The 14,223-nt window shown below is 36.1% G+C and overlaps 1 protein-coding gene and 1 long non-coding RNA gene across 3 annotated transcripts in view; one reads left to right on the top strand and one right to left on the bottom strand.

Moving 5' to 3' along the window:
• Window positions 1-14,223, top strand: part of LOC139792353 (uncharacterized) — a 414,091-nt gene that overhangs the window by 150,313 nt on the left and 249,555 nt on the right. The gene's annotated exons all lie outside the window — the stretch shown is intronic.
• The window catches only part of KCNH8 (potassium voltage-gated channel subfamily H member 8), a 170,537-nt gene that overhangs the window by 8,943 nt on the left and 147,371 nt on the right, over window positions 1-14,223 (bottom strand). Inside the window, exons 12-15 of the mRNA XM_071735531.1 lie at window positions 9,506-9,544; window positions 7,214-7,569; window positions 2,666-2,772; window positions 1,559-1,635 (exon numbers count right to left, since the gene is read on the bottom strand). Coding sequence (XP_071591632.1) covers window positions 1,559-1,635; window positions 2,666-2,772; window positions 7,214-7,569; window positions 9,506-9,544 — 579 coding nt within the window. The remainder of the gene's footprint in view (window positions 1-1,558; window positions 1,636-2,665; window positions 2,773-7,213; window positions 7,570-9,505; window positions 9,545-14,223) is intronic.

Genomic DNA, 14,223 nt, shown 5'->3' on the forward strand with positions numbered 1-14,223 from the left:
AACCATATTCAGAATAGTGAAATATCTGGATTTTGAGTTCTGTTTCCTTGTGTGAAAACATTAGTAGTTTACTCCATGTAGTCATATTTCCTCTTTTATGCTAGTGCAAGCAAGAAAGTTTTGTAACATTTTTTTTTTGTACAGATAGTGTTAGCAGGGGAAAAAATGAAAATTGTGCATGGAGGGAAATGGCCTTCATTGTGGTTTTTTTTTTCTTCTTCTCTCTCTTTTTTTTTTTTTTTTTTTTTTTTTAATATAATGCACTCCTCCAAGACCTGTTCGTTGCTTTTCACTAGGAAAGAAATGACAAGCCCATGCTTATTGCTTTTCACTAGGAAAGAAATGACAAGCCCAGAACTATTGCAATTGAAATGTTTGGTTAATCCACAAGATGCCTCCCTTAGCACATCTGCCACTGTGATGTGTTTTCCAGTTGCCTCCTGTGGATGATACATCTTCATATTTTAAAAATACCTGTCCTCTTCAAAGTCAAAATGGCTGAATCAATATGACATGCCTGTTTCAAAAGCACTACATAGGTAATAAAGTTTTCAATCATGATAGTGTTGTCAGTCAACATCCCAGAGATCTTTTGACTTTTTTGACCAAGCCTTATTTAAAAACTATAGTCAATGGGGCATTAGACTTTTGTCTGAACTCTGCAGTTTGACAGGAAAATGAGGTGATAACGTCCATTGTGACTAACTAACATGCATATACCCTCATCTTAGGACATTTAAGTCATCTGACCAAGTAAACCTGACCAAGGATGAAAAAGGGTTTATAAGACCAATACTTCATATACAGAAATGGAGAATAACTAGTCTAAGTGTACACAGTATAGAAGGAAAAATAACAGAAATCTTGACATTTCTGGTAACTAAGGAGATCACGAAAAAATCAAGGAAAACTGTGTGTTTAAATGTTTCCTTATGTGTAATCATAAGAAACTCTATAATCTCTTCATACTGAAAGAGCAGAGTATGATGGGAAGAGATTTTAGTCTTGAAGTTTAACTGTGATGTTAAAGTCTGATGCTTTCATCTAGTTAACTGAAGTATTGTGGTGGCTGGATATATGAAACAGTTTGTCAAAGAACATCTCCTCCTTAGTGTTGGATTGATAGTCAGCTACAGGTTTGAAGTTATTGGAACAGAAGAATAGAAAGCACCACTGAGAATATTGGCCCTGCATTCCTCAGCTTCACCAGGAATGGATGAACTTCCACTTCATTCTAAATAGGCACAGATAAAGTGGTTTGAGTCAGATGATGTGTATTTGAACATGACTGGATACTGCATTTCTTTCAAGGAAATTCTCACTATGCCAACCTCACTTTGTTTTTAATTTCAGCACAACAAAAACTTTTACATAGTGTTCATGTAGAAAATTAATCTGGGAAAGAATTTAAAGCCCCAGACTGCCTGAAATGTATGAATACTATCCATTTTGCAAACACATTTACCACATAGTTACTATGTTCACAAGTTTTCTGAGTATTTTTCATAATTCTTTGAATTATTCTTAATACCGTCCAACCCCCACAAAACTTCATTACCTCATTATTAAGCCTGCTGATCTGCTGGTTGGTCTCTTCTGCTTTGATAACAAGCACAGCAGCACCAATTTCAGCCTCTGAAAAAGAGGAGTATAATAACCTGAAAAAAGCAATACTTCTTCTATCTCTTATCCAATGCTTGGAATGTAAACCCAATATGCACTTGGACTGAATGAAAATAAAATCTTTTGTTTAATGTTCAGTATATAATATGTACGAAAATTGTTATGAATACAGTTTGCACTGCTCCCTTCAGTCTGAACCAGAGAGGACTTTAAATGACAACCCAGGTGAAGACTGTGTGACATGTCAACTGTTTTTTAAAATCATAAATACAATTAAGCTTACATTATTATTATTTTTTGGTTTAGCTCTGAGAAACGAAATATGTCCTAACAGCTTTCATGCAAAATGTGCATAGCTGTGTGAGGACTGATGACTTGTAAAAGAGGGGATGTTGGAAATAGCCTGAGCTTCACTATTTGTGACACTCCAGCACTAGTCCACTGGCCTCCCTCTCTGACTCTTTTATTCTTTTCCTTCTTGATGTGCTCTATTCCTCAGTAGTGTTGTTTTATCGACCTTTTTACAGTGTAGGTCATTTAATGCTTAATAAAACCCCTTGCTATTCAAGGTTTTCACCCTTCTAGAACTCTATGTACTTCCATACTTCTCTACTTCTCCACTCCACTTCTGTATATTTCTTAAATAAAAATTGAGAGCCAACCTTGCAAAAGACTCCTCATGAATTTGGGTTTTAATTTGTTATTAAAATGTCTTTATGATGAATATTGTCCTAATGTTTAGTACTTTCCTGCCAAGGCCTTAGGAGCATGGGGCTCCTGGATGATCCTACTATACTGCTGGTAAAATATTGCATAAAAATATAGTACTGTTTTGCCATGACTGTCTGTTAGTAGGAAAATGCTTTTGAGACCCTGTTGTATTTTTCTACAGTGCCAACTGTGATACTGTAATTGCAATGAAAGTAGGGGCGTATGCTAAATTCATTTATGCCACTTCTAAGAACTGAAGAAACAAAGGGAACAAAAAAGCATTTATGAAAGCTCTTTTATCTAAAGAGTGATTCTCCCAGGCAAAACTCACCTCCAATTGTAGGAGATAACCTGGATTCCTGCCTGAGTGGATCAGAGCTGAAGTCAAAGGTTTGGCTTTCCTCATTATGGTTTCCATCTTCAATCCCATCAACAATTCTGTTGAGAAAAATCAGAGTGATGGAACAGTTTCATAAGCATCACATTCATAATTATGTTGTCAAAATTACTCCTAAAGGGCACATTTTTACGCAGCAGTAAATTTTACACAACAATAACTTTAGAAAAAATCATTATAATGGTGCAACTTCTTGTGAGTCACTAAAGATTAAACTTACTGTTAGAGAAAGGAATGGGAGGCCAAACATAGTTAACTGACTTTTCAAAATTTTCATGACTTCTGCAGTCCTAACAAAACCTATATTGAATAGAGTTTGGGTCTTGTATCTAAAGTAATCTGTTGCTGTTCTTTCTCCTTTGCAAAGTAAAGATGCTTCCCTATGCTCTTGTGAAGTTTCAAGCTCCCTGCATTAACAGTCTTGCTCTTATATTAGGCTTACTTAGGCAGAGCCTAAGCCTGAACATAATTTATGAAATAATTTCTCTGAACCAAAGTCAAAAGTGTTGGTTGCCATGGAAGTAAGTCTTCTCAAATATGGTTAAAACTAACTAGCTTAGATGGAGCCCTTTTTTTTTTTTTTTGGCAAATGGAGTATAAAAAGGCTTGCAGATACACTTATACACTTGCAGTGTCCCTGTTTCACCAGCACTGGTAGTGGATTGAACTCCTAGAAAAGCCAGTTTTGTCAGTTTTTTGCACTCATGCATTGCAGTTGACCTCCAACTTGCAGTGGTGTTGTTAATGACTGAGACTCAATATTCTGTTAGTGGTTTAATTAATCAATAAAAATGAAATTGCAATGAACAAAACAGTGTTGTGTGTGTGTGAGTGGAGTGAAGACTCCCCATGCACCCAGCACTGTTTTGCTCATTGCAATTTCAATTATATTAATCAGTTAAACCATTGACAGAATATTGAGTCTCGGTCATTTAGAACAGTGTCAAGAAATCCGAAGAAGGAAAAAAGAAACACTTTATACAATAATCAGTTGCTGCATACTTTTGAATAGAAAACTGGTATCAGATGGGAGAATCAGTACATATTATTAAAAAGATACAATTAGGAGTATTTATTTCCTCATTTCTAATAAACTGTGTTATAAAGAGAACTGTTTCAAAGTCAATGAAAATAACTCAGGAAAATACCAGTTGACAGATGTGGACTTCTTGTTTTTCCCAGACACAAGATTCAGAATTTATCTTACAGTAGGCAGGTGAGTTAAATACTCATTGGGAGGGGCTAAAGCAGACAGTCCTTGGCCTATCAGTCAGTGGTGATAACTTTGTGATGATGGGAATCAGACTTTCCATCTAATAAGGATATTCTAAAGGAAACGTCTTGACTGGAAATGTTTGGAGAAATGACGAACAGACAACGCTGCAATATCTGTGACGTATTTGGCTTGAAAGACCTGTGGAACTTAGAGTCCTGTTCACATACCACAGACTCTTGTTCTTCTTGGCTCTTCATGTGGGCTTAGGGCCCCGTGTCATGTCTGAGAGTTCGTAATGCCAATCAGTTATTTCAAAATTTCACACTGATATTAACCAGCCTCTGGGAGCTGAGACTCAAATGTGATACTTGCACTACTCTGGCCGATACTGATATCTGCAGATGAATACCTGAATGATTACTTTGTTTGAAATTTACTATAAAACCCATTTAATGTCATCAGGCCTCACTGCTTCAAAAAGCAAATTTTAAACACCAATATCCTTTTTGTAGAGATTTCTAATTATATTAAATGCTAACATTTTAACTGCCTTTAAAGCACACAGGAAAACATACTCAAACATGACTTGGAATTTATAGACACACTTCAAAGTGTTCAAAGATTCAGACTAAGACAAACTATATTAGCAAAAATAGCCAGTTCTGGAGAGCCAAATGACATGCTTCTCTATAGGATATATGTAATGGCCAAGATGCTTATTCATATACAAGAACTGGCTGTGGAGTGACATATTCTAGTGTGTTGAAAGCATGAGGGGACAAATGCAATTGTTAAGTCCCACCTCTTTCTGAATTAGCTGTTGTACAGCCCTGAACTTTGTCCGAAAGACAGTCACTTCCACTCCTGGAAGCTAAAAAGTCACAAAAGATTAACATGTAACCTCTTCTGCCCAGTTGATGAGGGCTGAAGCAAACTCACCTGTGTGCGTCTGAGAAGACTCAAGTACATAAATGCCTCCTTCCAGGACTACCTTTATTATCACTGTTGCAAAACGAACCTCTCTTAGGGCACGGTGCTCCAAGGTCCAACAGGTGTTCCAGCAGAAGGGCACAAAAAGTGCCCTGAGTTGGTTGCCCTCAGGGTTGGTTCACCTGGCACGGTGCTACTGCTCCAGATTCAGCTGACCCTTCTGCTGGCTTGCTCAGAAATGAGCTGAGCTTGTGTCTCAGGCCTCACCTTTTATTGGCCCCCTAATCCTGCTCATGGCAGTGGGGGCCCGCCCTAATCAGGCACAGGTGGGCTTAACACAAGCTCATGCCCACTACCTGGTAATTAGTGGCACCTGGTTGCCTCATTGCCTCATTTCACTACATATCACTTGTATTTTCTTCCTTTTGATGATCTTCTACTTTATAAGCAGTGCCCAGGAAGTGACTGGTAGGACTATGACTATGACCTCTCTTCTTTGTACCAAGAATTCTTTGGATATTTTAAGTGGTCTCTGTGCTTCATTGCCTTCACTGTGGTGTACAAGGAAAGAATTCAAAGCCCCAGTGAAGAATTCTGGCTGGCTTACTCTAGGAAACATCCACAGTAGAACAAGTATTTTAAGCAGACAAAGTATATTCTCTTGTCAAAGTGTGGTTATGCACCTCATAACTGCACTGACCAGACATTTCAACCATAGTTTGCCTTCCCCTTTGTTTGTCTGACAACAAACAAAAGCAAGGATTTTGATTAAGGTCTTTATAATACTAAGAAACATTTAAGGTTTTTTTTGGAGTGGTTGTAACTTCTCAGTTTGAAAGTTATAATAGTGTAAACTCATAATATATATATATTGAATAATAATGAATATGAAATAATATGAATAAATAATATGAAATATGAAAAAATAATATGAAAGTGTTATGGCTGGAAAATCAAGTTTGAAAAACATTTTATGTCTGGGGCCAATTTTCCAGCCTATTAACAGGATTATTCTGCAGTTATAAAATTATGAATGGAAATAGGAAATGAAAATAGTTGTAACAATAGTTGTTTCACAGTTGCTTTATCAGACTTGCATATGTTAAGAACAATAATGAAGAAGACAATACTTCAGCAGAAAATATGAAAGGTAGCTTTTCCCTGAATTACCACTTGCTGTGCAAATGATAATGATCTTTGCTCATAGCTGATGGTAACCAAATTCATATGAGATGTACAAAAGTAATCAGAAAGTATCTGCTATGCATTTGGATCCTGCTAGTGTAGAAGTGGTTTCCACAAATAATCTTCTCCTCTATCGACAAAACAGAAATCGGTTTGTATCCTGCTCCTGTCTGAAATGTAAAAGTGTACTGATGCAATATATGACAAGGGGAAAAGATTTCTTTATAGTTTCCCATGTCCTTTTTATGACTGCATCCTTCAGGACGAGCAAAATAAATACTGATCAAGCTGCGGCTGTTTCATGCTTGCAATGACGGGTTGCTGAAAACACTGTTCTGCCTCTAGTAAATTAAAGAAATTTTTAACATGTAAAATACTTCATATTATAGAAACCAAAACTTGAACTAGAATATACACTGCTGTAGCTACCATGTGTGGAAAAGTGATAGTGAATTCTGCAAAGGAATGATTCTAAACCTGCTGCTTAATAGTGAATATGTTGCAGCAATTTAGAAATCAGGTACTTAAGTAATTTTGCAACATACAAATAAAAAATATTTAAAATTATACACCAATAATAAAAAAACCTATTGCTTGACTCTTGTTTGTGTCAAAAATCACAGCAAAACAGATTTTCTCAACTCTGTATCTACCCTCTGCATAACTTGCATTTTCAGCTTTCCTTTTTCTAATTTGAAAAAAAAATTAAATATTATCTAAAATTGCTAGGCAATAGTTTTTCATTATAGTCCCCTACTCCAGTAATTTTTGTATTTGCAGAGAGTTATGCTGTATTATTGTCTACTTTGTTTTCTGAATTGCTGTCTCTCTGATGGACTCAGAATGTTTCTCTGTGCTACTGTAAGGTGAGAATGCGTATTATTGTAGATGGACAAAATGACACCGTGAAGCCAGACTATTCAAATAGTAATTTTCATAATTGCTCAATACTTTCCCTTTTTACTGGTAGAAATACTTTATTTCACAATAAAGTTCTAAAATAATAATTTTCTAGTATGTAATAGTTCCTAGAATAGGAGAACTTCTCAGTGGGATAAAGAAACATACCAACTATTTGATAGTTTTACAATCATTATATTTTTAGTAGGAGTGACATCACAGAAAATAAAATAACTATTCATAACTATTACCTTGGGCTCAGGTCAGGTGGACCACTGGTGGTCAGTGCTGAAAGGTGTAACTTAAAGTTTTTCTCCTTCCTTCTGGAGTAGTAATGGAGCTCTGTTTCGTGTTTGGTTCTTGAGGGGTTTGAACTGCAAGCACGGATGGGTGAATGAAAGGGCACTGTTCCTGAGGCCAACTGCTTCAAGTTTCTCCCTAGGTGGCTTTTATTGCTTCCAGCCTTCTTCTGCTGAGAGCAATTTGTGCTTCTTGTGTGGATTGGTGAAAGGCTGCTGCTCTCTTCTTCTCCCTCCTCATCCTCATCTTCATCTTCTACAATTGAAGGTAGTCTTTTTTTTATATTTCCATTTCCCTTGAGCTCTGTCTAGAATAGGAGATAATGCAAACCAGAGTAAAATTCAGAAGCTGATGTTGCAGAAACAGTTTCTCCTAATGTTCATCCTGGAACAAAGCCATATCTACCTCAGCTTTTAATTTCTCTTTTGGAACTCTTTGATAGCGTCCATCCTCAACTATGGCTATAAGGGCATATGGGAGAAAAAACCAATTAAAGTCACTAGTGACACAGACAATGAAATCACTGCAGTGTGTTTTGTTACCAAGAAAGATTACATGAATATCTTCATTACAACATCTACAACATTAGAAAGATATTCTTCACTGTGAGAGTAGTGAGACACTGGAACAGGTTACCCAGGCAAGTTGTATCTTCCCTGGACGTGTTTGAGGCCAGGTTGGATGGTGCTTTGAGCAACCTGGTCTAGTGAGAAGTGTCCCTGCCTGTGCAGGGGGGTTGGAAGTTATTGATCTTTAAGGTCTCTTCCAACCCAAACCATTCAGTGCATCTATGGCTAGTACTTACATGCCATGTATGTACACACTTGAGTAGATTAGTCTTGCTTTATTAGGTATTATTTCTTTTGAGTCTTACACTCTCAGACTCCTGGTGGACCAAGGAAAAGAACTGAGGCTGGTAATTCATATAAATCTACATTTCCATATGGAACTGTTTGTAATGTAAAAATAGCATTCGACTCAAACTAGAAAGTCCTCTATATCCTTCTTGGTTGCTGTAACTGAAACCACTGCTGGTTTTCTAGGCATGTTTTTCAGTTTATACCAAGTACCATCAATGTACCAGTGGTATGAGAGCATCAGCTTCAAAAATGAGTCACCTAAAAGCAGAGCTACAGGTTTTGTAAAAAAATGAAATTTGAATGCTTGATGTTGGAAACAAGCCAATTTAGAAGCAACATAGATCTGGGTTCTGTACTCCATGTACCAATTAAACCACAGTGTACAAGAGCAATTTATTGTTTGTTATTGTTTCATGGTAACAAAATACACTGGTCATGAATACTGAGACATGCCAACATAGAGCTTATGTCAGGATCAGGTCATAATTCAGAAATAGGTCCTTTTTTTGCCATGGTATCACTTACTGTATTTATTGGTAGTAGATTAATAGAGTCAGGTAGAATCACATTCCAGATCATATTAACAAACTCCACACATCTCAGTGAAAACTACAGCCAAATACAGCTTCATGGTTTTAGAAAAAGTTGCCATTAATTTTTTTTCAGGCGACTCCTTTTAATCAAGCTTGATTAAGGCACTGGTCAATTTAGAGAGAAAATTACAAGCTCAGATGAGCTTGTAAAGTCAAATTTCCCACATTCAGGCCAAATAAGATTGGATGGATGGAAATGCAGATCTGGGGATTGTATCCAAATGTTCTAATCCCCTATTAGTATCTGTTTAAATGCTTTTCAGCATGGTGTTAATTTTGCTGTGTGCTACACCATGCTTCTCTTGAGTGAATGCTTTTCTCTTAGCAGACACAGATTTAGAGAACAGGGTCCTTTCCATCTGAGACTTATAAAAGGTGAAAATTTAGACCAGTGGAAAAAGACCTGTCTTTATGATATATAATAGCCTTGTTTTCAACCATGACAGTCATCTGAAGGCTGTCATAACAACTGAATTGTACAAGACGTGCAGGTAATGTGACCTATACTCTGCAGAGAATGAGCTTTCCCCATAATCAAAACTTTGGCTTGAGTAAGCATGTATTTAAAATGCAGGTGCTATAGTAGGGTATTCAAATACAGCACCTAGAAGAAAACATCATAAGCTGTTACTTATAAAATGGACTGTGGCAGAGCTACCTGCATGATGGTATTTAAAGTCTAATTCTGAAACCATGGAATTCAACTGGAGTTTTCCCAGTTTTGCTCTGGCCGTGACTGTGTGTATGTTTCCAGGTGAAGCTTGGCATATTTAAAAGGTGACAAACATACCTGAGATAGCGTAGGCTTGTTTGATAATTTGGATATTACCTGAAAGAACAAAACAAAAAAGTAGCAAATATGTGCATCTGCACAGTATTGGCTTCCAAAACCATACAAAAATCAAACCCAAAACATTTATGCTTATACAATGAAAGAATCTTATGAAAGAACAGTTGTATTAAAATAAATGGTGACATAGCACTGAACTAAGGACACTCCTTGAAACAGATGCTGTGAGAAAACCAATTTTGTTTTGTCTTTATTAGAAAGATCTTTCCTGCAAAAATAATATTTTACTTTAATAAAAATTTGAGTCAAGGCTCCAACCTGTGAATGAATGTAGATGGGTGAACGTATGCCTGTTGGATATTGGTGCTGTTTAGTGGAATCCCATGCAGGAATAGTGCTCTGTTTTGGCTCTACCCCTTTGTAACTTTAGCTTCTGTACCAGCTTGGTTCTTACATGTAGAGGATCTAAGTAATGGTGGCATCTCTGAGGAATTTCCAAAGGCAGTGATGGGACTGATGTAAAGACGGATAATACAATCCTGAAGGAGACTGATGCCTAGCAACTATTCAAGGGCATTACATTTTCCCACCTTGGATTATCAGAAAGTAAAATAAAAGAAAATAAAAAGAGAAAATAATGGAAGTTTAATGTGCAACTGCTTCTCATAAAATCCACAGAAACTGCTGAATAATATCTGTTATGAGCATTCTGTGTATTTGACTTTCCTCACTTTGGCCATGGGCAAGCCTCTGACAGCCTACATGCTGTATATTTTAATAAAAAATTTTAGCCTTACAGGCAGAATTTTCAGCTTTATTAAGCCCACATATCAAGATAAAAGTACTTGGAACCCATCAATTTTAAATTCATAGAATCATACATTAATAAATTCTTAGCATCAGTTTATTTTCCTCCAAACCCAGGTAGTTAAACCTTTCTGGAAGTAATTTGAACTTCCCAGTTTGTTTGATAATAGTATTCAGAACTTCTAAATACACAGATTTTACACTGAGATTCGGAAAAAATAATTGTGCTTTTTTTTTCCCCCCTTTTCTTTTTTTTTTTCCTCTTCTCAAGTCTTTCTGAAATCTTTTTTGTAGTTGCTCATAAAAGTGAGCACTACTAGTGGTATACAAATATACAAAATTATTGTTTGTGTACACAGAAATCCTACTCCATAACAGTCAAAGCAGTAGCAGGTGTATCAATAAATTTAGCAATAACACTCTATTAACTGCCAAACAGAGCAACTGCAATAATGAGGCTATGTAAATAAAATTACTGTGGGGGTCTTCCGGAGTTAGATAATGTACTGGATAATATTAGCAGAGGATAAGATCTCAGATACTGAAGTCTCCCAGCTTTCACTATAATCCATGCCAATGGAAAAAAAACCACCTCCTTCAAGATTCAGGACAACAGGAAACTGGAAAGGTACTGAAATATTAAAGTCAGAATTAGGAAGTACTCATGGCTTGCTTTGCCCATGTTTAAGAAGATTAATTTACAATGGTGTCTAGAATTTTGGGGCATCAGTTTGCTTGGCTTCTAGGTACAGGTGCAGAATAAATGTTAAGTAACCACATTAATCAAAATTCCAAGCCAATTCGAAACACATGCAGCTTCACAAAAAAGATCTTAGAAGGTATGCATTTCCCTGCTGAAGGCTTTAGAAGTGACTTCTTGTTTGTAGTTTGTAATGCAGGTGAAGATTTCTCCTCACTTTATTTTCTTTTCCTCCTGAGCATGTGTTAATACTGATTGTTCATCTGAAAACAGAGACAATGCCATCATGGTATGGGTGTCTCCTAGATGTCCTGGGCACATTTCCCATAGCTCTGATGGGGTTTTTCAGCTGGGCTGGTCTTTCAGCCTTATGACCCTACCATGAGGAAGGAAAAGGAATTTTTGAAGGCAATCCACTTCTAGGGAAGGAAGGAAGATAACACGGAAGAAGGATAAAGAACATGAAATGTGAGAAACTACTCATCAGACTTTCTTCCATTTCCCCGAACTGGCCCCTTTAACCCAATGGGGAGAATTTCAGTCTGGATAAACCTATTTTTAGATAAACTCTGGACCTTTTAAACTATCTTCTCCATAGCACAGAGCCCACAGTAAAGAGTGTTGTAATTGATTCAGTAATAATACAGTGGAGTCATATTTATTGCTTGTAACTCTGAACACTGTGTCTCACAAACATAAAATAGGGGTCTGGACTATATAGCTTGGTAGAGGAAAGCTGGCAAAAGAAAACACACTTAATCTGTGACCAAAGAGAACTGTCAAGAGTTTTGCTTTTAAACTTCCTCCAGCAACTCTCCCCTCTCTCTTCCTGTAAAAGTACCAATCACAAAGAGAAAAAGAACAATCAACAAAACCATAAAGTCAGGGAGCAGTAAATTTAAACAGTGCACCATGCACATAGCTTTGTCTCTGCAAAAATGTTGTATCGAGCTAAAAAATAATGGAGATGTTGCCCTATTTTCTGAGCTGCTAAAACCTTTTATTTTTGGCAATACACTGGTGTAGTCTCCTATAAAATGCTTTTTTGTTCCTATGCAAAACCAAAGAGGATACGAAATAGCTCATATGCTAGTCTTTTAAAGAAGTACCATTCTTAAAGGATAAGGGCTTCTGAAACAAAAAACCCATAACAAACAAAAAAAACCCTGAAAAACCACAGGTATTTCCCCTACTATGGATCAGGAAAAAAAAAACAACAAAAAAGACTGATGGTAGCATACATTATGTGAAATACTGCCAAGGAGTCTAATTCAATTTTTAATTTCAGCCCTGGTGTCTCTTTATGTCTTGTTAAATCAGCTATCAAATTTAATTTCACAAGACAAAACAATAATAAATCATGTAGCAAAAGCAGACTCGTATCCAATTCTTTCATGTACATAATCTCAAAATGGTAATCTTGTAATTGTTGAATATGTTAATACAGAAAATTTAAAAATTCAGTAATCTTTATCATTACTTACTACAAACACAAAAAGAACATTTCCCCCTTGAAAAACCCTGGTGTTTTGCTGTCGAAAAGACAGTGATCTGAAGACTTTTCCAGGGTCTAGTGACAGTAGCCTTTAATCAAAGAATCTCTACTAGGAGTTGTGGCTAAACCCCAATTAGCTGCAGAATAACTCAAAGTTAACTCCAAAGGTAAAACCCTAAAAACAGAAATATAGAGATATAGCTAAATTTGAAGTTATACATTAAATGTCCAGCTAAGGAAATTTGCATTTTTGGGCTCAAAAGAATGCTCTCAGCTTATACTGGCCTGACTCCTCTTGTCTTAATGAAAAGTAGAAACAAACAGAAAGATAATTTTGCTGATTTGCTGGTAAGTTTTGGGTCCTGATATATATTAATAATTCTTTACATCTCAGAGGTCGAAAGGGTAAAATACACTTTCAGGAAAGGATTTGAAATCAAACTATGATATTAATGTTCTTAGTCAGCATTTGGACACAGGAAAAACCCATTTAGAAGCATTGGCAGTGAGAGGGGAAAAAAGAAGAATGCATGCCATATGTTCTATTCTTTGTAAATTTACTGCACGTCAATGATAAAAGTACGTAACAAGGGATTATTGTACTACTGAAAAGCTTAATGCCTCACATGTTCAGGCCCCAGTTTTCCATAATCAGGAAAATTTTCAATGAGGTATCACAAATCCTTTAAATCTTAAAGGACTCAATCACTCACAAACTGTTTTTTTTAGGTTAGATATAACTGTTTTATGTCTACATTTACTGAGCAGTTTACCTCTTCTTCCCCTGGCCCCTTCCCCTGGCTTTTTAAAGACTTACTACAGTTCATTGGCTTGTCCCTTGTTTTCTCAGGTTTCTTCTTATCTTTTTTCCTTGCATAATGGACAGATAAAGAAAACGTGTTTTCTGGAAGCAGATGTTTTCAGCATTCTCTGATCCTATTTATAGTACAGAGTATGTTGAATTTGCAGCTAAAGTTGAACAGCAGATCTGTCACCAGTATTTTATCATAGGGACTAATAATTGAATTGCCATAAGCTCTGCAATCTTCTAGTAAGTAATTTTCCCACATCATTTCTATCTTGCATAAATTATAGTAGACCATGAAGTTAGTGTTCAATAACTGGCTGGTTGTGGTTAGTTTTGGATAATTTTTTTTGCAACTTCTGATCCAATTTTTTCACATGAGCCTTTATGCTTAGTATTAAAAGTTAACGTATATTTCTTTAAAGCTTGAATGTTAATTTTACAGTATTCATTAGCAAAAAATTTTAATTATGCTTTGATTGTTTCTTCAAATGAAGAATCAAATAAGTGATAAGTGTGGATGGTATAACTTGTCATTTTTACTTCTATACTCTTATCTTCCTCTCCTTTATGTAATATTTTTACATAATATTAACAGAAATTACACCGAATGCTAAAAGCTTTCAAAGTAATAAAACTGACATGGTTAACCTCATATAACTCCAAGATTTCATATGAAATCATAAATATTTTCAGGACTGGTCCTGTGGATTGGTATCCAATTAGATTCTTCAGCTTGAGGCTGTAGATAATGTGTGTTACTTTAAGTTTACACTGTTAGCTTTATCTTCAAATGAAATCTCAAACTGCTTTTTATGAAAATCATAGAATCACAGAATCATAGAATCATAGAATGGTTTGGGTTGGAAGAGACCTTCTAGACCATCTAGTTCCATCCCCTCTGCCATGAG

The sequence above is a fragment of the Heliangelus exortis genome, chromosome 2 (assembly GCF_036169615.1).
Source record: "Heliangelus exortis chromosome 2, bHelExo1.hap1, whole genome shotgun sequence".
Classification (NCBI taxonomy): domain Eukaryota; kingdom Metazoa; phylum Chordata; class Aves; order Apodiformes; family Trochilidae; genus Heliangelus; species Heliangelus exortis.